The sequence below is a fragment of the Tetranychus urticae genome, chromosome 2 (assembly GCF_039701765.1).
Source record: "Tetranychus urticae isolate SD_2017Ah chromosome 2, NJAU_TeUrti_SD_1.0, whole genome shotgun sequence".
NCBI classification, from domain to species: domain Eukaryota; kingdom Metazoa; phylum Arthropoda; class Arachnida; order Trombidiformes; family Tetranychidae; genus Tetranychus; species Tetranychus urticae.
In genome coordinates, this window is record NC_142959.1 from 4,233,348 (window position 1) to 4,258,963 (window position 25,616).

The window sequence follows — 25,616 nt, forward strand, 5'->3', positions numbered from 1 at the left end:
CAAGAGTTTGTATTCAACTTCATACTCGATAGTAGATGAAGTAAATGCGCTAACTCAACTTTCATGAAATGCAACATGAAACATGAATGATAACAGTAATGACATCTAGGGAAATACGAGTCCATCATTGATACAACAAATAACTGACATTCAATAGCAGAATAGTTTGGTATCAATACTGGGTTGTGATATAAGCTTGATTATTTGTAACACTTTTTGCCCTGATTTTGCAAAGAAATCAATTTTATCGATCCATTTTAACCGCATGAATAACATTTCTTTTTGAAGCTGGAAGCTTGAATTTTTCTAATTAACCGTCTATTATCATTGTAAAAGAAAGTATATAAGATTTGAAAAGGTTGGGAACAGAAAAGATTTGAAGGGAAATGAAATAAGTGTGGAATTTTAATTTATTAGTTAAAATGGTTCAAATAGCCTTTATTAGCATCAGAAGAGTATTAATTTTTTCACATCGTATCTTTTATGTTCTTATACATATAGTATCTATCAATAAACAGTCACTTTTACCGTTATGAAAAGCATTTTGTTGTTGTTCCGTTTACCCTGGACCTGCTCCATAACAGTCATGGTGAATCCCATTTGCATCGACATGAGCTGAAACAAAATTAAACGAGGCAATAAGAGCAATGAAGAAAATAATAGCAACAAGTTTCATCGATTTCATTTTAACTTCTCTCGATTGATAACAAATGAATGAAAATTACTCACAAGTCGCAAGTAAAAGTCAATTTTAAACTGATACTATCCTAATAAAAATATCCGTCTTTTATACTGTTTTGCCAAGTCTGGCTAGGCAGTTTTGTTGACTCATTTGCTTCAACAAATCGTAAGCTCGAAAAACTTATTCTTGCAATGACATTGGAATGGTTAATCTAATATGCATTTACACGAATGTTACATTTTAACAAAATATGCTCAATTGATGACTAATGAGAAAGATTAATAAAATTTGAGAAAAACGCAAATAATTTATGCACCGATAATGATGGCATTTATTTAAAAGCAAATGAAATAAACATATGAGTAACATTTAATAAAGTCGAAAAGTTGAAGGTTAAAAAGTGCCAATGTAAACTTGATTCAGTTGTTGATAAATAAATAATCGAAATAATTGATAATTAATCATCATTTTTAGACGGAACCGTTTTTCGAATGACTTCAATAACTCAGTGAATATCCACAAACTTCGTTACTGGTTAACAAATTTGCCCTGATTTCAGAAAGGCCCATTAATTTGACCACATTATTTTCACTAGATTAATATAATTTCATTCTGAATAAATGATCTAACAAAATATTACACAAAAATGAGAAAACCTCAGAATTTACGTCTGGTAAGTTCATGAAAATAGAGGTTGAGGGAAAAAATGCCCGAACTGTATGCAATAAAATTGCGTGACAATGTTTTTGTTGGTAAAGTTTGGTGATTCATTGTTGGACCAGGATTCTATGTAAAACTTTGTCTCTAGTAAACTAGTAAAGTTTAGAGAGTTTGATGAAATATCTGTTGCTTCAAATGTACAAAGTGAGATCTCAATTCACATTTTGAACTCGACCGGTAAATCTTTTAATTGTGGACTCTATTTTGTGTGCTCGCATAAATAAGAGTCAACTATCAACACGAAAATTTTATGCATGTCCAAAGAAAGCTTTTCATCTCATAATGAATTTACTGTAGCGAAAGCTAAAGATTACAACGTTTAGGTTGTTTAACAACAAACATTCAGGTCTTTTCGGTATGGGTTGATTATACCTTACTCAAGTCAAAGAAATTTGCGATCAATCATTTTTTGTGCCAAAATAGTGGCAAAAGTACTAGAGAAATTTTACGACCAAATGATGAGCATGAGAGCTAAATTTAAACTTAAAGCTTTCTAGTAATTCAATTCCCAGAGAATGGCATTTTCTAATAGGATCAATCAAATACATCAATCGTGATCGCGAGTTCGTAATAATAAAAACAAGAATTCGAATGAAAATGAAATACACTTCAGAGCATAATTTTTCGTACAGAAGATTTTTCGGTAATTTAAAGGGAAATATTCAATCGATTTCATTTTTTTTTGATATTAATGAGCAAATAGTTAGAACTTATTGTTTTGACCATTTTCAGCCTATTTTGTTGCTCGATTGATTAAGGAATAAGTTAATCTTGAAATATTGAATGCAATTTTTGGAGCAAAACTTTTCGTACACATTTGATTAACGCGGTTAAAGGAAAAACAATTAAATTCTCATGGGGCTAAATTGTTGCTAAACAACAATTTAACATTGTGAATTGAAAAAAACGTGTTAAAATACATTCAATTGAGTTAATTAATTTAGTGAAACAAATGCGGCGCGAGAAGGCAAATCGTTAGCATGGATTGCTGAAAATTTCAACCTCAAAAGGTCAACTATCCAATATATGGTCAAGAATGATTATTCAAGAGATAAATCAACAACGGGAAGGCCAAAAAAAAGTGACAAGAAAATTAGCTTCCAGGATAAATAGACAAGCTAAGAAAAGAGTGGAGGAAGGTTTAACGGTAACTGCCATGAAAATCAAGACTGACCTGAGCCTGGATATATCTAAATGAACAATTGCAAGGGAATTGAAAGCTCAAGGATTCAATTATACGGATGTGCTCAAGAAACTTCCTCTAACCAAGAAACATAAATAGAATCGAGTTGCATCTGCAAGAGAATGGATTGCAAATGGTCATCCTTGGACATTAACAGTTGCAACTGATGAAAAGCGATTTTGCAAAGATGGAAATGATAATGAACGTAGCTGGTTATTGCCTGAGCATAAAAAGCCCACAAAAATCGTAAAAAACGGCAAATGAAAGGAGGAGGTATAATGGTATGGGGTGCTAGAACTGCGACCGGTCAATATAAGTTAATAAGAGTTCGAGGTCGCATGAATGCCTTAGCTTATTCAAAGATGCTCGAAGATGAAGTTGTACCTTGGATGAACAGCATTTTTCCTGATAAAAACTATAACTTTTTGCATGATAATGCAAGTATTTATAATGCTGCAATTACATTTGCAAAACTTAATGAGCTTAATGTTAAAGTTATGAAGTGGCCAGCACGTTCACCTGACCTCAATGTGATTGAAAATTGGTGGTGGATGCTTTCAACGAAAGTTTATGAGCATGGAAGCTTTGATGATGATGATAAGCTCTGGAATCTATTCTCAACGCTGCAGAATGGTTATCAACTTTCAAACCTCATTATTTCACTAATTTGTTCAATTCTATGGGCTCAAGATTGTTAGCAGTTTTAGATAAAAAAGGTGATCAAATTGACACCTAAAAAAGTTGCAATAATAATTTAATTATCAGTTGAAACTAAATCTGATTTAATGTACGAAAAATTTTGCTCAAATTGAATCTCCCTGTTTATGCAACAATTACAATTAATTTTCAAAGTACATTCTTTAAGCTCATTAAATTTACATTTTGACCTAATGATAAGCATACGAATTTGCTTGTTAGATTATTAATCAAATATCATAATGATAAGAAGAAGAAATATCGAATTAGTTTCTGTACGAAAAGTTTTGCTCTAAAGTATAAGTGTAAAATTTTCATCATTATTATAATTAAAATTGTTCACATAACCTTTATTCAGATCAAAGGAAAGCAATTGCTTGAAAGAACATATTTATCAGCTTTTACATTATTCATTACATTATTAATAAACAGTCACTTTTATAGTTATGTAGAGCATTCTGTTATTTTTCGTTCGCTCTGGTCCTTACCCTCCAGCGCATTTCTTGATGGAAGGATTACCGTATTCATCGTAAACTACATGAGCTGAAACAAAATTAAGCGAGGCAATAAGAGCAATGAAGAAGATGACAGTAACAAGTTTAATCGCTTGCATATCGACTTTCCACAATTGATCGCAATCAACGAAAATTATCCACAAGTCGTAAGTAAAAGTTAATTTCAACTAATATTGTCCCAATAAAATATCCGTCTTTTATACTGTCACCAAGTCTGGCTAGGCAGTTTTGTTTACTCATTTGCTTCAACAAATTGTAAGCTCGAAAAGTTTATTCTTTCGATGAATTGAAATTCAAATGGTCAATCGAATATGCATTCCCACAAATGTGACATTTTAACACAATACTCTCAATTGATCTTATATGACAAAGATGAGTAAAATTTTAGGTAAAATGTAAATAATGACATTTACTTTAAAGCAAATGAAATAAACATATGAGTAACATCTACTCATTTAATCATGATGAATGCAGAGAGTTGAAGGTTGAAAAAAGTTTAAGTTTGAACTTGATTCAGTTGATGATAAATAAATAATCTAAATAATTAAGAAAATTTCATTTTGTATTAACGCTTTACTAAAAACGTAAAAGTTGCAACTTCGGACAGTTACTGTACACCATTGCCAGATTTGTCAATTTACACATTTTTCTGATATTACATCTTATGAGCAATCAAAAATTACATTTATTTCGGGAACTTAAACATTCTGTTTGCACGCAAGAGGTGGTTCGGCCTGCGGAAAAGTTGGTCGCTTTAAGCTTAATAGAGTGAGTTAAAAGGAGGCTCAAGATTGATAAATGGGAAGAAAAGTATTAGTAAGTGTTTCAATTTTATTCAGATTAGTTTTTGCTGGAAAACAAGTTTACTGAGAGAAATTGATGAAATGGTCATTCATTAAGTTGATATTATCAACCACGAGCTCTCAGGTAAACTTTTGGCTCACTGTTAATAAGTCTGTATGCATCACTGGGGAATCGCGAATAGACATCATCACAAATGAGAAAGGAATATTGTAATACATTGAATTGTCTGTAAACACCTCGTCTTGTCCTCAGTCCTCGTATTGGGTAAACTTGCGACCAAATTGTTTCATTAAATTCATCGTTATTAATAATATCTTTGATTCTATTGAAGATACTTTTAGTATTCCGGTGCTGACAAAAACCATGTCTGCACACTCCCTCTGGAACCATCCTTTCAGGTACTAGGCGATACCGTAGACGAATATTGATAAAGCGCCTAGAAATCACCGAATCAAAATGAACGTCATAAGCCAGATGAAAACTGTTTTCGGCATAACGAATGGCACTAAAGAATTCTTCCTTATGGGTAGCAGCGCTCCAATAGCTATGAGAATTGAAAAGCAATATACATTAATCTGTTAATAAATAATCTTTAAATTGTTTCAATAAATGATGGAAATGATAGATTACTTTATCTGGTTCCTAATAGCATAGTGATATGGATCATCGCGGGGCTGCACATGCTGCAACGGTTCTCGGAGGATCGGCAAAAGAAGCTCATAAACATATTTGCATGGTACACCAGTTATTGACTGAAGCTATGCAAGAATATAATAAGAATCAAGTGATTGCTTAATGATTGACGGGTAAACTTAACTTACCTGTCCGAGCAGTTGTTGTTTTTGCTGATGCCATCCATATTTATCACTCCAGTCAATATCTATGTCATGATAGTCACCTAAAAACTTGACTTTGAATGTAGCTAAACGAGATGAAAAGGTTTATGGGTTATTTCATTTTATGAACTATTATTCACCATATTCAACAATAATATACAAGTGATAGTACTTACTTTTATAAGAGTTAACTTGGTCTGCCATTTCAAAAAGTACGATTATCAATATATGTCTGAATTTTAAAAGAAAAGAAGAGAAAAGATAAGAGAAGAGATGAAAAAACTGTAAAAGAGTGTCCACTGAGAGCAAAACTGACCAAATATGATGAACTTTTGGTTCCTTACACAGAACGACAAGGCTGAAGAAGTAACCGCCAGCTAAATCTGGTCTTCTTACTTTTGACTTGAGGCCTGCTCAGTCTTTGTCACTATGGAAACATTTTAGCAAAATAAGCACAATCAAATCATCGTAAAGACAAAACCAAAGCAAATTAAGATTACATTTAATTTACATTGAAATAGTCACGATAATCAATAAACTAACCTATTATTTTTAATGATGTTATTTTCATCAAAATAGCATAAAAAGATTTTTAATTTTTTTGCTATGGTGCCATTAGAATGGAAAAATGGGAATTCTCAATGGCGTTGGAATTAAATATCTAGTTTTTGGCATCACCGAGAAATCAGTCTCTAAAAATTGCCATGTTAAGGAACGGTCAGTAATTTTGTTAGCATTTACAAAATTGAAAAGCGCGGCTTTCATTCTTGAATGTTTGTTTACATTTTTTGTCTCACTGCTCACTGAGTTTGACTGTATTTTGTTTCACTAATGAACATAAACTCCCCTTAATTTTTGGACTAGATTTATTATTTATATTTATATTAATTTAACTAATTTAGTGACCTGCTTAGTCCTAATTTATTTAGTAATTAATTTTTGTAATGGCTGACTTTCTTGATGAAAGTAATCCTTGTGGGATCAATCTTCTCCGTCTTGTTTCCCGTGGTAATGCCATTATTGCTGAACTTCTCCGTCTCTCTGACATGATACCGGCTGTTTTTAAGCCTGACTTAAAGACGGAGTTCAATCGTTATTCTGATATAATCGTCGATTTTACTTATTTCAAAAATTTGGAAGCAATCGAGGCAAAAATTGACTCAACTCCAGCTCTCCGGGACAAAGACGATGAAATCCGTGACAATTATCTTGATATTTTAAGTGATTTTTACCTTGCCTTTGAATCTATTCATAAGTACATTTTTGACCTCAACAAATATATGACCGACCTGGAAGAAGGTGTTTATATTCAACAAACCATGGAAACGGTTATGGTTAATATGGATGGTAAACAATTAATGTGCGAAGCGCTTTATCTCTGTGGCGTCATTCTTCTTACTGTTGACCAAAAAATTGAAGGATCGGTGCGAGAAAGAATGTTAGTTTCTTATTATCGTTACTCTGCACAACGATCCACATCTGATTCAAATATTGATGATGTCTGTAATCTTCTCCGTTCAACTGGCTACTCGTCGGTAACAAATAAAAGACCTGTTAACTATCCGGAGGATTTTTTCAAAAGAGTACCCATTAATGCTGAATATCTTAGCTTAGTGATTGGTCGATTAAGGTTTGATGATGTTTATAACCAACTGTCATCTTACCCATACTCTGAACATCGAAGCTTTGCCATGTCTAATCAAGCTGCAATGTTATATGTTATCCTCTACTTTGCGCCAGACTTTTTACACAATCAACATGCTAATATGAGGGAAATTGTGGACAAATTTTTCTCTGATAACTTTGTCATCAACATTTACATGGGAATCATTGTTAACCTTATAGAAGCTTGGGAACCTTACCGTGCAGCTAAATCAGCCTTAAACAATACTTTGGAAACAACTAGTCTACGCAAACATGCAATCTATCACAAGAATCATCTAAATAAATTATTACAGCAAACTACAGATTTACTGAAAGAAGGATATCTTGATGAAGAAGTGGTCTTAGATTCTACATCAAAGTTAACTAATATTTTGAGGGAATGTAATGTTACTCTTCGATGGTTAATGCTGCATACATTTTCAAACCCTAATGTAGAGACCCATTGGACAACCTTTAAAAAGTGTAAACAATCTCGAGATGTGATAATAAGCGAAACTGGTCATGACCCAGTAAAAATTTTTGAATTACTAATGCATACCTCACAATTAGAATTGAAAGTGAAAGAAATTTATAAACAATTGCTCAATGAAAAACGTGAAAAATGGGACAAATATCAAAGTGAAGCTGTCGATAGGATATCGGAATTATCGGAAGTATTTTCTGGCAACAAGCCATTGACCCGTATTGAACCCAATTCTAGTCTTCAAGAATGGTTTGGTCAACTTGCAAGTCAAATAAAAGCTCTTGATCCAGACCAGTTGAAAAGTTCAAATCGCAAAACTATCCAAATGATCAAAGCTCTTGATGAAATTCAAGATTTCCATCAATTAGAAGGCAGTATACAAGTTAAGCAACACTTGATTGATGCTAGAAAATTTCTGTGTTGCATGTTAAAAACTTCAGATGTAAAAGAGCACGTACTCATCACTCTACAGCTCATTGGCGATCTCTCTTATGCTTGGTTAATAATCGACTCTTTCACCAAGTATATGCAAAAGGGTATTCAAAAAGATCCAACTCTAGTCATTAAACTTCGAGCTACTTTTCTCAAGCTTGCCTCTGCCCTGGATATGCCCTTGTTACGGATAAATCAAGCATCAAGTCCTGACTTGGTTCCCGTCTCACAATATTATTCAAGTGAATTGGTTTCATATGTTAGAAAGGTTCTTCACATCATTCCCGACTCTTTATTTCGCCTTATGGCACGGATAATTGAATTGCAAACAAATCAAATTCAAGAGCTTCCCACCCGATTAATGAAAGATCAACTTCGATCGTATGCTTTTCTCGAAGAAAGATATGAAGTTGCTCAGTTAACTCATTCCATTTCTGTTTTTACCGAAGGAATGCTCATGATGAAGACAACATTAGTTGGTATCATTCAAATCGATCCCAAAAAGTTGCTAGAAGATGGTATCCGTAAAGAGCTAGTAATCCAAGTTGCCAAAGCATTACACCAAGGATTAGTTTTCAATCAAAGAGTAAAACCAAGTGAACTTGTTCCCAAGTTAAGAATTATCTGTAACATCATGGATGGTTTACGTCGCTCATTTGAATATATCCAAGATTATGTGTGTATTTATGGTCTGAAGATATGGCAAGAAGAAGTCTCAAGAATTGTCAGTTACAACGTTGAACAAGAATGTAATGCTTTTATGCGTCACAAAGTTCTTGACTGGGAAAGTATATATCAATCGAAGACTATCCCTGTGCCTAAATTTCCTCCATTGGATCAATTTTCAGTCAATTTTATCGGTCGATTAACTCGGGAAATTTTGAGAATTACTGATCCAAGGTAAGTTAATATGTGATATTTTTTCGGAATATCTCACAACCTTATTTTGAATTTATTATTAGTTTTACAAATCATCTAATAACTCGATACCGTAATTTCTTCCCCATAGAACCACCATTTACGTGAACTCTTCAAGAACCTGGTATGATAATAAAACACGCGCTGAAATTGTTGACCCCAAATTATTTAAACTACTTTTAGTAAGTCGATTATTTTTGCATTTACTGTTTAAATATGACTAACAGTTTACTTTCAATTTATTTGTGATTATCTTTTTTTGACTCATTTTGCTCCATTCAATCTAATCTTTTAGCAAAGCACGGGAACAGCTGGAATCAATGGCCTTGATCGATTACTTTCATTTATGATTGTCAGTGAACTGGGAAAAATTGAATCATTAATCGAGAAACAATTGCTGAATGAAAAGTGGTGGCACGATACTGTGATAAATGTTAACAACTTTTTATCTAAAAATGATTGCGATATGCCATCAAGTGAGTTACAAACCAACTAAAAAGATTGTTTTAACAAGAAAAATAAAATTCTTTTGTTTTTGATTCACAGATCAAGCTAATAAATTGCAATCACCAATAACTTCTAGGAATCCAAGAACTCTGCCAATCATTACTGAATCAATAATGAAGATTGGACAAATGCAACTAATCAAAAATAACATCTCTTTTGAACTCAAGGATAGCTGCAATTATCAATCAAGAAATTTGAGATCTGCTTATGAAACTCTCAATGAGTAAGATATAATTTTATTGTTTCATTCAGCATATTCATATTTTTTCATTTTTTCAGGGCCTTATTAACTGAACTTAAACGAGATCCTAAAAAATATTTAGCCAAGGAGGAAAGTGCTCTTGTCTACGAATTAACCAATTATTTAGAATGGTCTGGAATATCAGATCCTCTTTCAAAAGTGAGTTGATATTTTCCGATCTAAACTCTTTATAACCAATGTAAATTAACTCTTTCCTTTATTTCAATACAGATTTACATTGGATCCACTTTGCCTCCGTACATGGATTTAGTTTGTCTTGTAATTGTGATTTTATCTAATCCTAAATTCATTTACGTTGATAAAATTCATGGATTGACTGCCAAGAAAATAACAGATTCAGCCGATGGACAACCATTTGTTACTGGTTTATTAACTCTTTTAAGACAATATCGTTGTGATATGGTTAAACGGTTTATATCACTTTTATGTCGTTATATTAAATCACTAGTCGAATCTTCATATCCAAGGTAATTTTTTTGTTTAAATCCTGAATAATATTTTGTTTGGTTATTTTTTGTAATATTTTGTATTTTTTTATTTACAGTGCCAGCAAATCAACCGAGTTTCCAGTGGAAATATTCAACGATTTAGTCATTCTTGAAGAACTTCTGAGACTTGGTAATTTACCGAAAACTTATGTGACTGAATACATTCCTAATTATGTGATGGATCAATTCCATTCTTTTCATTCCACGAATCAGTAAAAAATCTTCAAATCAATTAATTTTGAAGGCAGGTCTAAATTTTTATTTCCACAACCTTATTATCAAAGGTTAAGGTTAATAGCAAGAAATGAAAAGCATCAAAATCTTTATTTTCATTGATTCTTTATTTTCATCAAGCAATGTTTTGCATCCATTACATTTTATTTGTCATCATTTTACTTATAAATCAGAAGAAGCTACGAGTCTGTAGTTAGTTAAATAATTAATAATCAACCACGAGCTCTCAAGTAAAGGTTTGGCTCGCAGTTAAAAATTCTTTGTCTATCATTGGGGAATCGCGAATAGAAATTATCACAAAAAAGCGCGAGATATTGTAGGACATTGAATTGCCTGTAAATTTTTCGTCTTTGTTTCATTGCTTGTATTGGTTGAACGTGAGACCAAATGCTTGCATTCAATTCAACGTTATTAATGAGATCTCTTATCTTGTTGAAGATACTTTTAGTATTTCTATGTTGACAAAAACCAGATCTGCACATTCCCTCTGGAACCGACCATTCAGGTATTAGGCGATAAATTACACAAGTATTGGGAAGGTTCACATCAGGCGGCGAATCAAAATAAACTTTATAATCGAGAAGAAAACGGTTTCCGGCAAAACTAATTGCATTACAGAATCGCTCCTTAGCCAGATGGTCCAGAAAGCTATGAGAACTGAAAAGCAATATAAATGAATCTGTTAATACATAATCTTTAAATTGTTGTGATTGATGATAGATTACTTGGTCAGGTTCAAAATAGAGTAATAATATTCATAGCTGGGTCTCTCCCCCTGTACATTAGGATCCCGAAGATAAATACTAACAATATGTTGGCTTGGTACTCCAGTAATTGATTCAAGCTATGGATTTGCAAAAATAAGATTGGAATAAATTATTGCTTGAAATGATGGAATGATAAAATTAACTTACCTGTGCGAATAGTCGTTTTTTTAGCTGTTGATATCCATATTCATCATTCCAATGAACGACTATGTCATGATAGTCACCTAAAAACTTCACTTTGAATGAAATGAAAGCTAAACGAAATTAAAGGTTTTATTTCATGGATTATTTCATTTGATAGACTATTAATACACAAGAAATAAAACTTACTTTTATCGGAATCATCCTGTTCTGTCATTTTAACAAGCACTATGATGAATATTTATCCGAATTTTAAAACAGGAAAAAACGTGGAGAAGAGTGTCAGCTGGCAGAAAAGGCAAAACTGGCAAAAATTTGATAAAGTTTTGGTTCTTAACACAGAACGGCAAAGCTGTAGAAGTAACCGCCAGCTCACTTTGGCCTTCTTACTGAGTCCCCATTGAGAATCTCAATTTGAAATTAGCCTCTCATTATTGTCACTCTTCACAATTATGATGGTGTCTGTCAATCTCCATTGAAACAATTAATGAAATGGTTGCCAAGAAAATAACTGGTTCAGCCGATGGACAACCATTTGTTACTAAATTTTTTTAGTTGAATCTGCAGTGTAAGCAGATCAACCGAGTTTCCAGTGGAAATATTCAACGATTTAGTCATTCTTGAAGAACTTCTGAGACTTTGTAATTACCGAAAACTTATGTGACTGAATACATTCCTAATTATGTGATGGACCAATTCCATTCTTTTCATTCCACGCATCAGTAGAAATTTTCATATCATTAGCTATATTGTTATTTGCAAAATTTGTTATAATTCAACAATTGGTTGAAATAAAATTCAAATTTTTCTCATATACTAATTTTGTCTAAATCTTTGTCCTTTTCATTGGGTTAAGCTTTTCTCCAATTCTTGCTTTTTATTCTTTTCCATTGCAGTAGAAAGTCTTTTCTCGGCAGCTTTCCTAGAATATTGGCAATTCTTTGCATCAACATTCAGAATCAGGAATTTCAGTCATGTCAAAAAGATGACTTGTTTAACCCTGATTGTACTTCTACTGATGATAACTTCTTGTTTGTGGCGCTTGCGAGTGAGTCGACTTGTATGGTCACTATCGTAGCGTGAAGGATCGTAAACTCATTAGCCAAAGCTAGTCAGTCATATTAAGTTCATACAGTAAGTAAAATCATTTGTTAATACTCAAAGATCATTTCATAATCAGTAATGCATTGTAAACCTGAATTTGCATTATTTGAGCATTGAAACTGAAATTTAAATTACGTTGCACTAGTGAAATTGCACTAGAGTACCCGTTTTTTAAGCCTGTGCGATTGTTACACACCACTATCCTCTTAAGGCAACGTTTTTTACTCTCTCATTACTCGACTTACTCTTACTTACTTTTTTACTTTGTTAGAAGAAAGAGTTTCCTTATTTTTCTTTCAATTCAATGAGAAGAAAAATGGGCCAACGAGGACTTTTTATGCCTTATTGTTATACTTCTATGTTGAATTGGATTCTTTTCATTGCAATCGCTCCATCAGCATCATTTTACTGCATCAGCCACTTGACTGTAAAAGATTCAAATAAACAATGAGCTTATTGCACATCTGAACCTAAGTGACATCTAAAAGAACTCGAAATGAATGATTGTTTTTATTTTTGTAGCATGTGTGAAAATTATGTGTTCGATGGTTAGTTTACATCAGCAACATTTTTTGTTGAGATTTTGACATGTTAAGTTAGTTTGAAAAGTCTTGAAAATTCAAAAACAAACTGATTTTAAGTTATCATTATCTGGTGCGGAAAATCACTCGATATGAAAAAATTTATTGCCTTTTTTGCGAACTTTATTCAAAGCAAAAAGTCATACCATATATGTTGAGTTATAAATTTTGTTCTGGAATAGACATTAAACTGATGATAACTGATGTTAATATTTGAATCCATGAATATACGAGACACGTATTAGCCAAACAACATCAGACAAAATAGCTAAAATGCCCTGTGCATTGTTTTAGAATAAAACATTCTGATCTTTATTCAACCAATAGGCTGGTTCGGTTATGGCTGATCCGTTTTCTCGTTTCTTACTTGATTTGCAAAATTGAAATGGTTTAATTCATCACCAAATTCATTCTATTTCCGGGAAACCTTATTTAAACAAGTTAAAATAGATGTAGCTTGACATAGCTGCAAAAATCTGTCTGCAGATTTAAAATTCATTTAATAAAAGAAACTGAATGACTATTAGATTGCTTATATAAAACTGATACATTGCTTATTTAATACTAAACAACCAGCTTATACTAACTAGTTATAAAAAGATTTCCCTGGCAATTCAAGTTATCCATTTCAAACATGAATCTTTTCTTTTGTTACCTTTTTCTGGGATCTACTTTATTTTCAGTGAGTTTTTTTCGTTCATTTTTTCTAGAATCAACAACCATTGTACAGTTTGATTAGATTCTATTAATCACATTTCCAATTTAAGTGTTTTTATTGCCAGGAAAATTGTGATGGTAAACAATGTCTTGCAAATCAATGTTGTGTGTTGTATCAAGGTAAGTACTCAATTTTTACACTTTTTGAATTTCTGAAGCTAACCCACCTATTTGATGTACATTTTATCTATTGTTTATACGTTGCACAATGCGCAAACGCCTGACTAATACGCATAAATAAGCGATGCAATCACAATTAAATTTTAGAAGTTGGAAAGTAAAGTCTCTAGTACTACGTTGATTATTATAAAATTGCTCGAACATAACGTATTTTGTAAAGTACATCTGTATTAATATATCACCAAATGAAATATGATTAAAGATTATTTAATACAGTTAAAAATTCAACCTGCAACAGAAACCGTTTTGAATAAAAAAAATGCCACAACTCGATCTTTAGAAAGTAAAAATAATTTAAAATTAACACAAGTAGCAATGCAGCTTTTTGATCAAACCTTTGAGATTTATTAAATTGATTTTACTTTCGCAAGATGATTTTATTACCTAAAACGGGATCTACTTGTCGAAAGGTTTTATGTGGACCCAATAAAGCTCATTCAGATTAAAATGGAGCCACCCTTGAACACAAAATCATTCACCTTTCAACATTTTTTTCGAATCGACAATCAAAGTCATGAAACCAGCGTATAGAATACATTGAATTGGTATCCAAATTATACTTTATCTATTATTTTATTCATTCAAGGTAGACGCTATTGCATTAGTAAGGGGAATGAAGGCCAATACTGCGGTGAACTTGGCGGTGTTACCACTTGTCCATGTATGGAAGGACTAACATGTAAAATTGATAAATGTCGCGTCGCCACTTTTGGTGCCCAATAGAAGAAGCGCATAAAAGAGAAAAAATAATAAACTGCAAAAACAACGATGCATTGAAATAATGAAATATAATAATTAAATAATTTCTCTCCGCGATCTTCTTTTGTGCTAACTTGAAAACCAGAAGGCAGATCTTGCAGATATAAGACAGGTAAGATTCGTAAATTGAGGAAACATAAATGCTAAATTTAAATACACTCAGTTATTTGCCCTCTGAATGGTCGGTTTTCGACCATTAAAACCGAACAATCTGGTCTATTAGATTAATAAATTGGATTATAAAAATTGTTATCGTGAATAAAACCCACGCGTGTTCAAGAGTCAAAAAATGGGCAGAAACTTTCGATGGACCACATCTTGGGACGTTTACTAGAGAGATAAAAAGCAAATTGATTCAGCAGAGTACTGACAAAAATATTTGCTTTGAGAAGCCTCAACTGATATTTCATATTATTACTGATTTTTTATACAACAGGGTATTCAAAAAGACCCAACTATAGTCAATAAACTTCGAGCAACTTTTCTCAAGCTTCCTTATGAACATTTTTGATTCCTGTGTGAGTCAAAAAACAGTCAGAATAGGACAATTGACTCACTTGGGAGTAAATTTTTTTGACTCAAAAACAGGTAAAAAGTGATTAACAAAACGCTCAAAAAATTGGAAAAAAATAAATTCACATTCACATGAATCCAAAAAGTCTAAGAGCCACATTCAACACACCGATAACCAATGAAACATTGTTGGCCCACAAAGATCGAACCAGGTCGGAATTAATGGAGCGACCAAAAAAGTCATAAAAGTAAATATCATTTGAACACAATTCTTCTCGCGATTCGACCAATTTAATCGACTTTGAAACAATGTTTACTCCTTTGGTCATGTTGTATCGTTTGCTGAAAGGAACTGGATAACCAAGAAGACAATTGAGAATCGCTGTTTTTACCAACGGCTTTATCACCAACAACAATTGCTTTACATCGAGAAACATTGGTTATGGTTCAAGCACTGGTCACTTGCAATATAAAATATTTCACAAGTAAATGTCGATTAGATGAGTTTGGTGAAATTGGGTAAAATTGAGAAGTAATTAAAAGAAACTAGTTTAAAATGAAATTAATTTACACATTTGAATAAAGAAAATTGATTACAATGAGAATGAATTTTATATCACAAGTTCAATGTTTATTTCGATTGTTATGCTCCAGAATCTATTAATTACCATCATTAGCATGTAATTTACCTCTACCTTTACCTTTTTCCTAGAATGAGAATCATTCTATGAGATTCAAACTACACTAAGGGCAATAAAGATAGGGACACTATGGTTTTGGTCGATTACTTGACAAAGGTTGATTAATTTATGATGAAACTTGACCTGTCAAGTGAGTAACATATAAGTTGATGACTATTTGAAAAAAAATTTGATTAGTATTAAGTTTATTGTCAAAATTAGTCAAAAAATGAAAGAATGGGTGGCAAAAAAGATAGGGACAAGATCTTAAAAATTGTATGTTACCTGGAAACCAGCAATGAAACCGACCTCTATTAATCATGAATCGAGAGTCTAGTAAACATTCATGAAGATTCACTACAACAAATCATCTGACTTCTCAATTGTTAATCATGTTTTACTAATACTTAGCATCTATTATTTTCTTTTCATTCAGTAATTTCTTGCTCATTTCTGTTTTGACTTTTAGTTAAATATTGACTTTTATATTGAAATTATTGATTGGTTGCTTAAAAAACTAACCCAATGCGTGTTCATCTATGTTTTAATTTAAATGAACCATATCTGGTTCAACCTGAATTGAGTAGATGAAAAAGGGCCAATTTGATGCTGTACATCTGGAATCTACTCATTAACTTCAAAAGGCTCTTTTCATGCCGAAACGGGTTTCTACAATTCAACAGGAGATAAAAATTTTATCGACTTGATAACATTAGAAATTTGTGTTTTTCAGACAAAGTTGAGTAAACTGAGAAACTTAATTTCATTACAATCGCTCCGTTTCATACTAGCTACTGATCTTTTGAGCAAATCTTCACTGTTTGCTTCATTAGTATTAAATAAATATCAATTCAATAAACTGCTGATAAACAGACATTTAACCAATGATATCTGTATCTATGCATATCAATTGCTTTCTAAATAGGACATTGAGCTTATTGAAGTTCATCAGAAGAAATGTGATTCTTTCAGTAACATCTTTTTGTGACATTCCGATTTCCGCTTTCAGACACCTAATAAGATTTGCCGAAATTACTAACGATTTGAAAATTAGCAAACCAAAATAAATGATTGTTTTTATTTTTGTACATACAATATATTAATATGTTGAGTGTCAATCGAGGCACTAATAAACATAGCTGTTCAAAAGAATTTTATTACGATTGTTATGTCCGAGGAATAGACTTCAGCAAATCCTTAATTTTTCGTCCATATTCTTCATTAGTTTGTGATCCTGCATCACTTTTTTTTAAGGGGATAATTACATCCTTAACAGATTCATACGCTTTCTTTAAATTATCCACAGCCGACTGAACTGAATCCGTTCTATTAGAAGCATCTGCAACATAAGCATTTAATAAATTGAAAGCAATTAAGAAGATTAAACACACTTTAAAGAATCGCATTTTAACTTTTTGATTTAATAGTTGAACAGTTAAAAATATCAGAACAAATAGCTAAAATGAAATGAAAAATTTTCACTGGAATCACTCAATTTTATACATTTTGTTACTGATCTAATTACTGATCTCTTCAAAACTTCTTCATTGTTTGCTTCATTATATCAATTTTGTAAACTGCTGACAAACAGACATTTAACCAATGATATCTGCATCTGATGAATACCAATTTCTTTCTAAATAGAACATGTTAATCTTTATTCAAATTAAACCAGGAAAATGCGTTTGAAAATGAAAAGGTTTATTTTAGCAGCCTAACAACTCAAATACAGCTGATGAAAATTTAAAATGAGTCATGGAAATTTCAAAGTTGATAATTTGAGGCACCAAAAGATGCTGTTTATCTCAGTTGTGTTCAATAAGATTAATGTTCTCATATAATTCAAAGGACTTGAGTCCAGAATAAGTGAACAAATTCAATGATGTACGACCTAAATTATTCCAATATGAACTGCCTCATGATACTATCAAAAAAGTGTTCACTAACTGTACCTCAAACTATTAGTATCATCGACTTTTCATGGCGTATACTTACAAGCATAATTAACATAATTAACACAATCCTTATAAACATAATCAAATAAACTACTTTGCATTTCTCGAATCGGCATTTTCTAAGGTGAATCAGGGGCCAGTTGACTTTCAGTTTTATCCGGCATGTTGACGATTGATTTACCTTCATCACGTACCCATTCACTGAACCAAACTAGACCAAAATGACAGACAAACGGATTATCTGGTAAAATGTGAAAACAAAATGAAAGCAATTCAAAGAAATGAATCACAAAATAAACTTGATAACCAAACAATTGTTAACATTGAACATTAAATTAAATGTCAGTTTCATTTGTTCATATTGAACTTACCATGTAAATCAAGGACTTTAAGTGAATCAATGATTGGATAAAAAGTTTCATGAGAAAGTTTAATCAAATGATTAGAATCCAAATAAAGCCACTCGAGTGATATCAACTTGTCAAAAGCACCAGTTTCAATTATTTTTATCCTAAAGGAGAAGGAAAAGAAAAAAATTAAGAACAAAATATTCATTGAAAGCAAATAAAGTTTCTATGGTGTTTAGAAATAAATTGTTTTGCTGATTATTCAGTAATCAGATTACTATAAGAATAGCCTTAGTCCTAGCCATTCTGTCGTCAATTAATTTTGAAGGTATGAATTCCTATTTCCACAACCTTATTAGCAAAGGTTAAGGTTAATAGCAAGAAATGAAAAGCATCAAAATCTTTATTTTCATTGATTCTTTATGTTCAGCAAACAAATTTTGCATCCATTACATTTCATTTGTCATCATTTTACTTATAAATCAGAAGAAACTTCGAGTCTGTAGTTAGTTAAATAATTAATAATCAACCACGAGTTCTCAGGTAAAGACTTGGCTCCCAGTTAATAAGTCTTTGCGCTTCATTGGGGAATCGCGAATAGAAATTATCACAAATAAGCCAGAAATATTGTAGGACATTGAATTGCCTGTAAATTTTTCGTCTTGGTCTCATAACTCGTATTGGTTGAACGTGGGACCAAATTTTCGCATTTAATTCAACGTTATTAATAAGATCTTGTATCTTTTTGAAGATACTTTTAGTATTTCTATGTTGACAAAAACTAAGTCTACACACTCCTTCTGGAACCGTCCTTTCAGGTATTAGCCGATAAGTTATATGAGTATTGGAAAGGTTCATATTAGGCGCCGAATCAAAACTAACAGTATAATCGAGAAGAAAACGGTTTCCGGCAAAACTAATTGCATAACAGAATTGGTCCTTATAGAGACCATGTTCCGGATAGCTATGAGGATTGAAAAGCAATATAAATGAATCTGTTAATACATGTTATTACATAATCAGTAAATTGTTTCGATTGATGATAGATTACTTTATCAGGTTCCAAATTGTGTAATAATGTTCATATAAGTTGGATCCTAATTGCCACTGTGCACGTAGCCCCGGAAGAAGAATACGAAGAATATGTTGGCTTGGTACTCCAGTAATTGATTCAAGCTGTGGATTTGCAAAAATAAGATTGGAATAAGTAATTGCTTAATGATAAACTTAACTTAACTTACCTGTGTGACCAGTTGTTTTTTTAGCTGTTGATAGTCATATTCACCATTCCACTGAATGACTATGTCATGATAGTCACCTAAAAACTTCACTTTGAATGTAGCTAAACGAAATTAAAGGTTTTATTTCATGGATTATTTCATTTGACAGACTATTAATACACAAGAAATAAAACTTACTTTTATCGCAATCATTCTGTTCTGTCATTTTAACAAGCACCATGATCAATATTTATCGGAATTTTAAAACAGGAAACACTGGAGAAGAGTGTCAGCTGAAAGAAACTGGTAAAACTGGCAAAAATTTGATAAAGTTTTGGTTCTTAACACAGAACGGCAAAGCTGTAGAAGTAACCGCCAGCTCACTTTTACCTTCTTACTTCAAGGCCAGTATAGCTTTTGTAACTATGGAAATATTTAGAGTCCCCAATGAGAATCTCAATTGGAGATTAGTATCTTATCATTACTCTTCACGATGATGATGATGTCTGTCCATCTTCATTGAAACAATTGATGGATTGACTGCCAATAAGTGATAAGTTTCAGCTCTCTAGCTATTATTGTGACAGAATGGCGGAGGTTTAACTGAAAATTGAAGTGATCTATTGTACAGAAGCAGAGAATTTTATCTGGCAAAATAAGTTCATTTTCTGGTTGACCACCAAAAGTTACCCCAAGAAAAAAAGTTTCATGCAAAAATCTTGTTCCATAGTTGAACAAAAGGCAATCAAAGTTTACACTTCAGCCTCGATTTTCTCGAAAAAAATTTTAGTGACACTAATAGACTCAGTTTTCATGCACTTACATACCCACAAAGTCCTAACTCTCAACTCAAAAGTCAGATTTTCACACATACTCCTTTAGACATATAAATTGTTTTGCTGATTATGATGTCTGTCCATCGATTAAATTTAAACGATTCATGGCTTGACTGCCAAAAAAATATTTAATGATTCAGTCGATGGACAATTATTTGTCACTGCACTTTTATTTGAATTAAATTTACAGTGACAGCAAATCAACCGACTTTCTAGTGATAATATTCAACGCTTTAGTCATTCTCAAAGAACTTCTGAGACTTGGTAAGATGTCCATGTGGAAATGGTATTAAGATTTCCAATGGTCCAAGGAAGCTGATTTAACAAGAAACAATAGATTGATTGAAGGTGATTCAGGTTCTCCGCGTCATCATTCCTGGAACGACACAGAAAAGGAGTTACTTTTGAGTACTGGTTCAGTGGCAGGTTACAGAGGGGAATATTTTCATCCAATCAATAAATATCCACAGCTTGCTGATGATCCGAGCAACATTTACTTCACTAATCGACCAAACAAGGTTTAATTTGAACCTGGAAAGAGCAATGAAGTGAATGAAATCAACGATAATCAATTGGAATTGGAATCCATCCAGTGTAATAAATAAATCACAAGCGAAACTCTCATCAAAGATTCAAGATAATCCTTCAGATGTGAAACAGTTTAAACGTTTCCTTGCAAATGGAAACACAATGCAAACCCTTTTTATATTTGCTCTGAAATCTAATCAAAATTGAGATTCGATGGTATTCATCGAGATAACAAGGGACGCTTTGATTTTGAATCCATCACATTTTATTTATCATCAGTTTACTTACAAGTCAAAAGATAAGTAAATAAATGTTTGCAATTTTATTCAGATAAGTTTTTGTTGAAAGACAAGTTTACTGAGAGAAATTGATGAAATATTAACGCATTAAATTAACCACGAGCTCTCAGGTAAAGGCGTTTATCTGCGTTAAAGCGTCTCAATACAGCACTGGGGTATTGCCAATCACAGACTACATAGAAATATTGTAGAACATTGAATTTCCTGTAAATCTCTCGCCTTTCCCGTGAACTAATTAAGGGTTGGATGTGAGACCAAATTTCTGAATTCAATTCATAGTTATTAATGAGATCTTTTATCCTGTTGAAGAAACTTTCAGTGTTTGCATGTTGACAGAAACCATGTCTGCATACTCCCTCTGGAACCAGCCTTTCAGGTATCAGGGAAAAACAAACACAAGTGTGCTCAATCTGGTCGTCAAAATAAGAACTAAAAGCCAGTTGAAAACGTCCATCAGCATAACTAATTGCACTATCGAACTGACTCTTACAGACTTCAGGGTAGCTATGTAAATAACTGAAAAGCAGGCAATTTAGATGAATCTGTCGATGCAAGTTAATACATAATCTTGAAATTATAAAAATGATAGATTACTTTACACCGTTCCTGATCTTATGATATAGCGAGGTATTGACCGACTCTGATATGGGGTTGTACAGATTAATTTCAGTGATACATCTTTTCGGTATTCCAGTTACTAATCCAAGCTATAGATTTGCAAAAAATAAGATTGGAATAAGTTATTGCTTAATGATTGACCGGTAAACTTAACTTACCTTATTGAACAGTTGTTGTCTTTGTTGTTGTCATTCATCTTCATCATTACATTTAATTTACATTGAAAAATATCAAAAAATAAATCCCTTTAGATTTAAAACATTGAATAATTGTTGTATATGCTTTGCATTAAATTTCAATTGGCTGATTAAAGGAAAATATTAAGGAGAATAATGAAATTTTAATAGTTGGACAATCATGAAATCGTTAATAATAATGAAATAATAGCAATGAATGATAATAAAAATTAAAAATACTCAAGATAGACTAACTTTTAATTCACTGTTTTTAGTGATGTTTTTTTCATCAAAATATTAGCATTAATAGCATTAAACAATATTTTACATTTTTTTGCTATAGTGCCATTAGAATGGCATACTGGGAATTCTCAATGGCATCGGAATTAAAATCTTTAGTTTTTGGCATCGCCGAAAAATCAGTCTCTAAAGGTTGCCATCTTAAGAAACGGTCAGTAATTTTGTTAACATTTACAAAATTGAAAAGCGCGGCTTTCATTCTTGGATGTTTGTTTACATTTTTGACTTCACTTTGCTGTATTTTTTTACTCATGAATAGATACCGAAGTGAGCCGAAAGTCTCTCGGCTCACTAACTTGATGATATTTCTCACTCACTAAGCTAATAGTCGACTAATTGGCTTAGTCTTAGTCGAAAATTTATGTTTGGCTAGCTGACTGACTAAAGGCAAAAGGTGTATTGTTTTTACTTTATGACGAATATTTACCTGTATAAACTGATATTACAAATCATAGTTATCACAGTTTTGTTTGACAAATTCAAAATTTTCATGATTGCATAGAAATCTCTTCAACTTTTTAGGAGTGAGCTGTGAACTTTTTTGGTTAGTGTCAAATCAACTATTGAAAACACTCGAACTTGAGTTCGAAATTCAAATTTCAGTCATTTTAGTGAGCTTTTAGTTGACTCACTAAAGCCGGCTTAGTGAAAAAAAATCGACTAAAACTAAAGCCAGATTATAACCGGCTCACTCACTCACTAAACTCACTAACTTCGGTATCTACTCATGAACATAAACTCCTGTAATTTCTGTCCTGGGTTCATTATTTATATTTATACTGATTTAACTTACTTAGAATTTAAACTGTTCAGTTCTAATTGATTTGTAATTAATTTTTGTAATGGCTGACTTTCTTGATGAAAGTAATCCTTGTGGGATCAATCTTCTCCGTCTTGTTTCCCGTGGTAATGCCATTATTGCTGAACTTCTCCGTCTATCTGACATGATACCGGCTGTTTTTAAACCTGACATCAAGACGGAGTTCAATCGTTATTCTGATATAATTGTCGACTTTACTTATTTCAAAAATTTGGAAGCAATCGAGGCAAAAATTGACTCAACTTCAGCTCTCCTGGACAAAGACGATGAAATCCGTGACAATTATCTTGACATTTTAAGTGACTTTTACCTTGCCTTTGAATCTATTCATAAGTACATTTTTGACCCAGACAAGTATATGACTGACCTAGAAAAAGGCTTTTATTCAACAAATCATGTCAATGGCCATGGTTAATATGGATGGTAAAACAATAACGTGATAAACACTTTATCTCTGTGCCGTCATTCTTCTAACTGTGGACCAAAAAATTGAAGGATCGGTGCGAGAGAGAATGATAGTTCCATAATATCGTTACTCTGCACAACGATCTACATCTGATTCAAATATTTATGACGGCTGTAATCTTCTGCGTTCAACTGGCTACTCATCGGTAACAAATAAAAGACCTGTCAACTATCCGGAGGATTTTTTCAAAAGAGTACCCATTAATGCTGAATATCTTAGCTTGGTGATTGGTCGATTAAGGTTTGATGATGTTTATAATCAACTGTCATCTTACCCTTACTCTGAACATCGAAGCTTCGCCATGTCTAATCAAGCTGCAATGTTATATGTTATCCTCTACTTTGCGCCAGACTTTTTACACAACCAACATGCTAATATGAGGGAAATTGTGGACAAATTTTTCTCTGATAACTTTGTCATCAACATTTACATGGGAATCATTGTTAACCTTATAGAAGCTTGGAAACCTTACCGTGCAGCTAAATCAGCCTTAAACAATACTTTGAAAACAACTAGTCTACGTAAACATGCAATCAATCACAAGAAGTATCTAAATAAATTATTACAGTAAACTATAGATTTATTGAAAGAAGGATATCTTGATGAAGAGGTGTTCTTAGATTCCACATACAAGTTAAATAATATTTTGAGAGAATGTAATGTTGCTCTTCGATGGTTAATGTTGCATACATTTTCAAACCCTAATGTGGAGACCCATTGGACAACCTTTAAAAAGTGTAAACAATCTCGAGATGTGATAATAAGCGAAACTGGTCATGATCCAGTGAAAATTTTTGAATTAATAATGCATACCTCACAATTAGAATTGAAAGTGAAAGAAATTTATAAACAATTGCTTAATGAAAAACGTGAAAAATTAAACAAATATAAAGTGAAGCTGTCGATAGGTCTTTTTCATTGTGTTAAGCTTTTCTCTAATTCTTGCTTTTTAGTCTTTTCCATAGCGATAGAAAGTCTTTTCTCGGCAGCTTTCCTAGCATTTTCCGCGATTTTCCTTCTCTGCTCTTCAGTTAGTGAGGATGATTTATTTTGACTACTGGTATTCTGTGAGCTTGCAGTGGGCTGACTATTATTCACAGAAGTCACCATCGGTGGATTACTTGTATTCCCATTTGTTACATAAGAAACTGAACTAGAAGCAGCAGCTCTTTGTTTCACCACAAGCTCTGCCTCTTTCATCAAAGCATCAAAAGCATCTTCGGCATTAACTGTCGGCATTGGAGGTAATTCCTCGTCGAACAACATTTCTTCATCCGTGTCACGATCAAAATCTTTTCCAGGAACATTACCACGAACATCGAGGGTCATATTGTATCTCATTTTGGCGACAAAAGTTTTAAGGATCTTTTTAGATCCAAGTTGTTCAACTTTTTCAATGAAATCATCAAATTTCATATTTGGCATAACTCGATGAGCCCACTGTTCCATGGTTATCATTATCAGGGCCAAATCGTCCTCTTCATAACCTTTACCTTTGAATTTCATTTTCCTCAAAATACCAGGTAGCACGGGCAAAGCATTAAAATGTTTCAATCTATCAACATTGAGAGTCACTCTTGGTCCTTTATGGATTATTCGTCGCTTCTTCTTCTCCTTTTCTTCCTTTTCATCATTCTTTGGCTTTTTTGGCTTGCCAGATACATCATCTACCTCTTCTGCTTCATCTTCACCGAAAACCTTTGGTCGCTCCTGATCACCATCATCGTCATCGTCTTCTTCATCATCCTCCTCTTCGTAACCAGCATAACCATCATCGCCAAGATCATTAACCAACCAACCATCTTCCTCTACATATTCATCATTTTGCTTATCTGGATCACCATCCTCATCGTCCTCTGGAGCTCGTTTACGTTTAACCTTTTCTCCCTTTGATTTCTTTTTCTTTGAGGGTCTTTCATCTTCTAGTTCACGAACTCTTAAAATAGCCTCATCCAAAGGTAACTCATCAAACTCGGCAGGCAGATAATCTTCTTCGGTGAGAAAAAGATCCATAGCAAGGCACAAGACGATTTGTCAATTCTAATAAACAAATACACTAAGAAACTTATTAAAAACAGAACTAAAAATAAATAAATACAAAAATACAGAATTAAAAAGGTAAACAATGAGAAACAAGTTGTTGAAACCAGAAAATAAAATAACCGGGAAAAACTTGAGGGACCATTATGATAGTGCACATTGAA

At 32.6% G+C, this 25,616-nt stretch overlaps 4 protein-coding genes and 1 long non-coding RNA gene across 7 annotated transcripts; 2 read left to right on the forward strand and 3 right to left on the reverse strand.

Moving 5' to 3' along the window:
* Nucleotides 1-4,359: 4,359 nt before the first annotated feature.
* Nucleotides 4,360-6,117, reverse strand: LOC107363498 (uncharacterized). 3 transcript variants are annotated; one of them, XM_089268060.1, is made up of 6 exons: nucleotides 5,980-6,117; nucleotides 5,781-5,863; nucleotides 5,613-5,668; nucleotides 5,422-5,522; nucleotides 5,231-5,358; nucleotides 4,360-5,144 (listed from the first exon to the last, which is right to left on the reverse strand). In XM_089268060.1, the coding sequence occupies exons 3-6, from the start codon at nucleotides 5,638-5,640 to the stop codon at nucleotides 4,706-4,708; spliced, it is 696 nt and encodes a 231-aa protein (XP_089124186.1). In that variant the 5' UTR covers nucleotides 5,641-5,668; nucleotides 5,781-5,863; nucleotides 5,980-6,117; the 3' UTR covers nucleotides 4,360-4,705. The 3 variants fall into 3 exon arrangements, with proteins under 3 accessions (XP_089124186.1, XP_089124185.1, XP_089124184.1); XM_089268059.1 differs by having other exon boundaries at nucleotides 5,753-5,863; XM_089268058.1 differs by lacking the exon at nucleotides 5,980-6,117 and having other exon boundaries at nucleotides 5,753-5,963.
* A 114-nt stretch (nucleotides 6,118-6,231) lies between these two features.
* Strump (WASH complex subunit strump) lies at nucleotides 6,232-10,403 on the forward strand. The gene is made up of 7 exons (XM_089268077.1): nucleotides 6,232-8,896; nucleotides 9,006-9,096; nucleotides 9,210-9,390; nucleotides 9,461-9,644; nucleotides 9,701-9,821; nucleotides 9,894-10,150; nucleotides 10,228-10,403. Exons 1-7 carry the CDS (start codon nucleotides 6,381-6,383, stop codon nucleotides 10,385-10,387), a joined length of 3,510 nt encoding a protein of 1,169 aa, XP_089124203.1. The 5' UTR covers nucleotides 6,232-6,380; the 3' UTR covers nucleotides 10,388-10,403.
* Nucleotides 10,404-10,493: 90 nt separating this feature from the next.
* Nucleotides 10,494-11,702, reverse strand: LOC107370442 (uncharacterized). Its single transcript, XM_089268078.1, has 4 exons — nucleotides 11,503-11,702; nucleotides 11,320-11,426; nucleotides 11,131-11,249; nucleotides 10,494-11,062 (listed from the first exon to the last, which is right to left on the reverse strand). Exons 1-4 carry the CDS (start codon nucleotides 11,528-11,530, stop codon nucleotides 10,618-10,620), a joined length of 699 nt encoding a protein of 232 aa, XP_089124204.1. The 5' UTR covers nucleotides 11,531-11,702; the 3' UTR covers nucleotides 10,494-10,617.
* Nucleotides 11,703-13,510: 1,808 nt separating this feature from the next.
* Nucleotides 13,511-14,681, forward strand: LOC149093727 (uncharacterized). The gene is made up of 3 exons (XR_016198378.1): nucleotides 13,511-13,680; nucleotides 13,766-13,835; nucleotides 14,482-14,681. It is a non-coding gene; the product is annotated as an uncharacterized LOC149093727 (long non-coding RNA).
* A 9,534-nt stretch (nucleotides 14,682-24,215) lies between these two features.
* Nucleotides 24,216-25,425, reverse strand: LOC107370651 (uncharacterized). Its single transcript, XM_015938620.3, has one exon. The coding sequence runs from the start codon at nucleotides 25,423-25,425 to the stop codon at nucleotides 24,328-24,330; it is 1,098 nt and encodes a 365-aa protein (XP_015794106.2). The 3' UTR covers nucleotides 24,216-24,327.
* Between the last annotated feature and the right edge of the window lie 191 nt (nucleotides 25,426-25,616).

Coding starts and splice junctions, on each gene's coding strand:
- LOC107363498 (XM_089268060.1), bottom strand. CDS start 5,640: ATGGCAGACCAAGTTAACTCTTATAAAA. Junction 5,359..5,421: donor AACAACAACTGCTCGGACAG/GTAAGTTAAGTT, acceptor ATTCTTGCATAG/CTTCAGTCAATAACTGGTGT. Junction 5,145..5,230: donor GCTATTAGGAACCAGATAAA/GTAATCTATCAT, acceptor CAATTCTCATAG/CTATTGGAGCGCTGCTACCC.
- Strump (XM_089268077.1), top strand. CDS start 6,381: ATGGCTGACTTTCTTGATGAAAGTAATCCTTGTGGGATCAATCTTCTC. Junction 8,897..9,005: donor TTGAGAATTACTGATCCAAG/GTAAGTTAATAT, acceptor TCTTCCCCATAG/AACCACCATTTACGTGAACT. Junction 9,645..9,700: donor GCTTATGAAACTCTCAATGA/GTAAGATATAAT, acceptor TCATTTTTTCAG/GGCCTTATTAACTGAACTTA.
- LOC107370442 (XM_089268078.1), bottom strand. CDS start 11,530: ATGACAGAACAGGATGATTCCGATAAAA. Junction 11,427..11,502: donor ACAGGATGATTCCGATAAAA/GTAAGTTTTATT, acceptor AATTTCGTTTAG/CTTTCATTTCATTCAAAGTG. Junction 11,250..11,319: donor AAAAACGACTATTCGCACAG/GTAAGTTAATTT, acceptor GCAAATCCATAG/CTTGAATCAATTACTGGAGT.
- LOC107370651 (XM_015938620.3), bottom strand. CDS start 25,425: ATGGATCTTTTTCTCACCGAAGAAGATTATCTGCCTGCCGAGTTTGAT.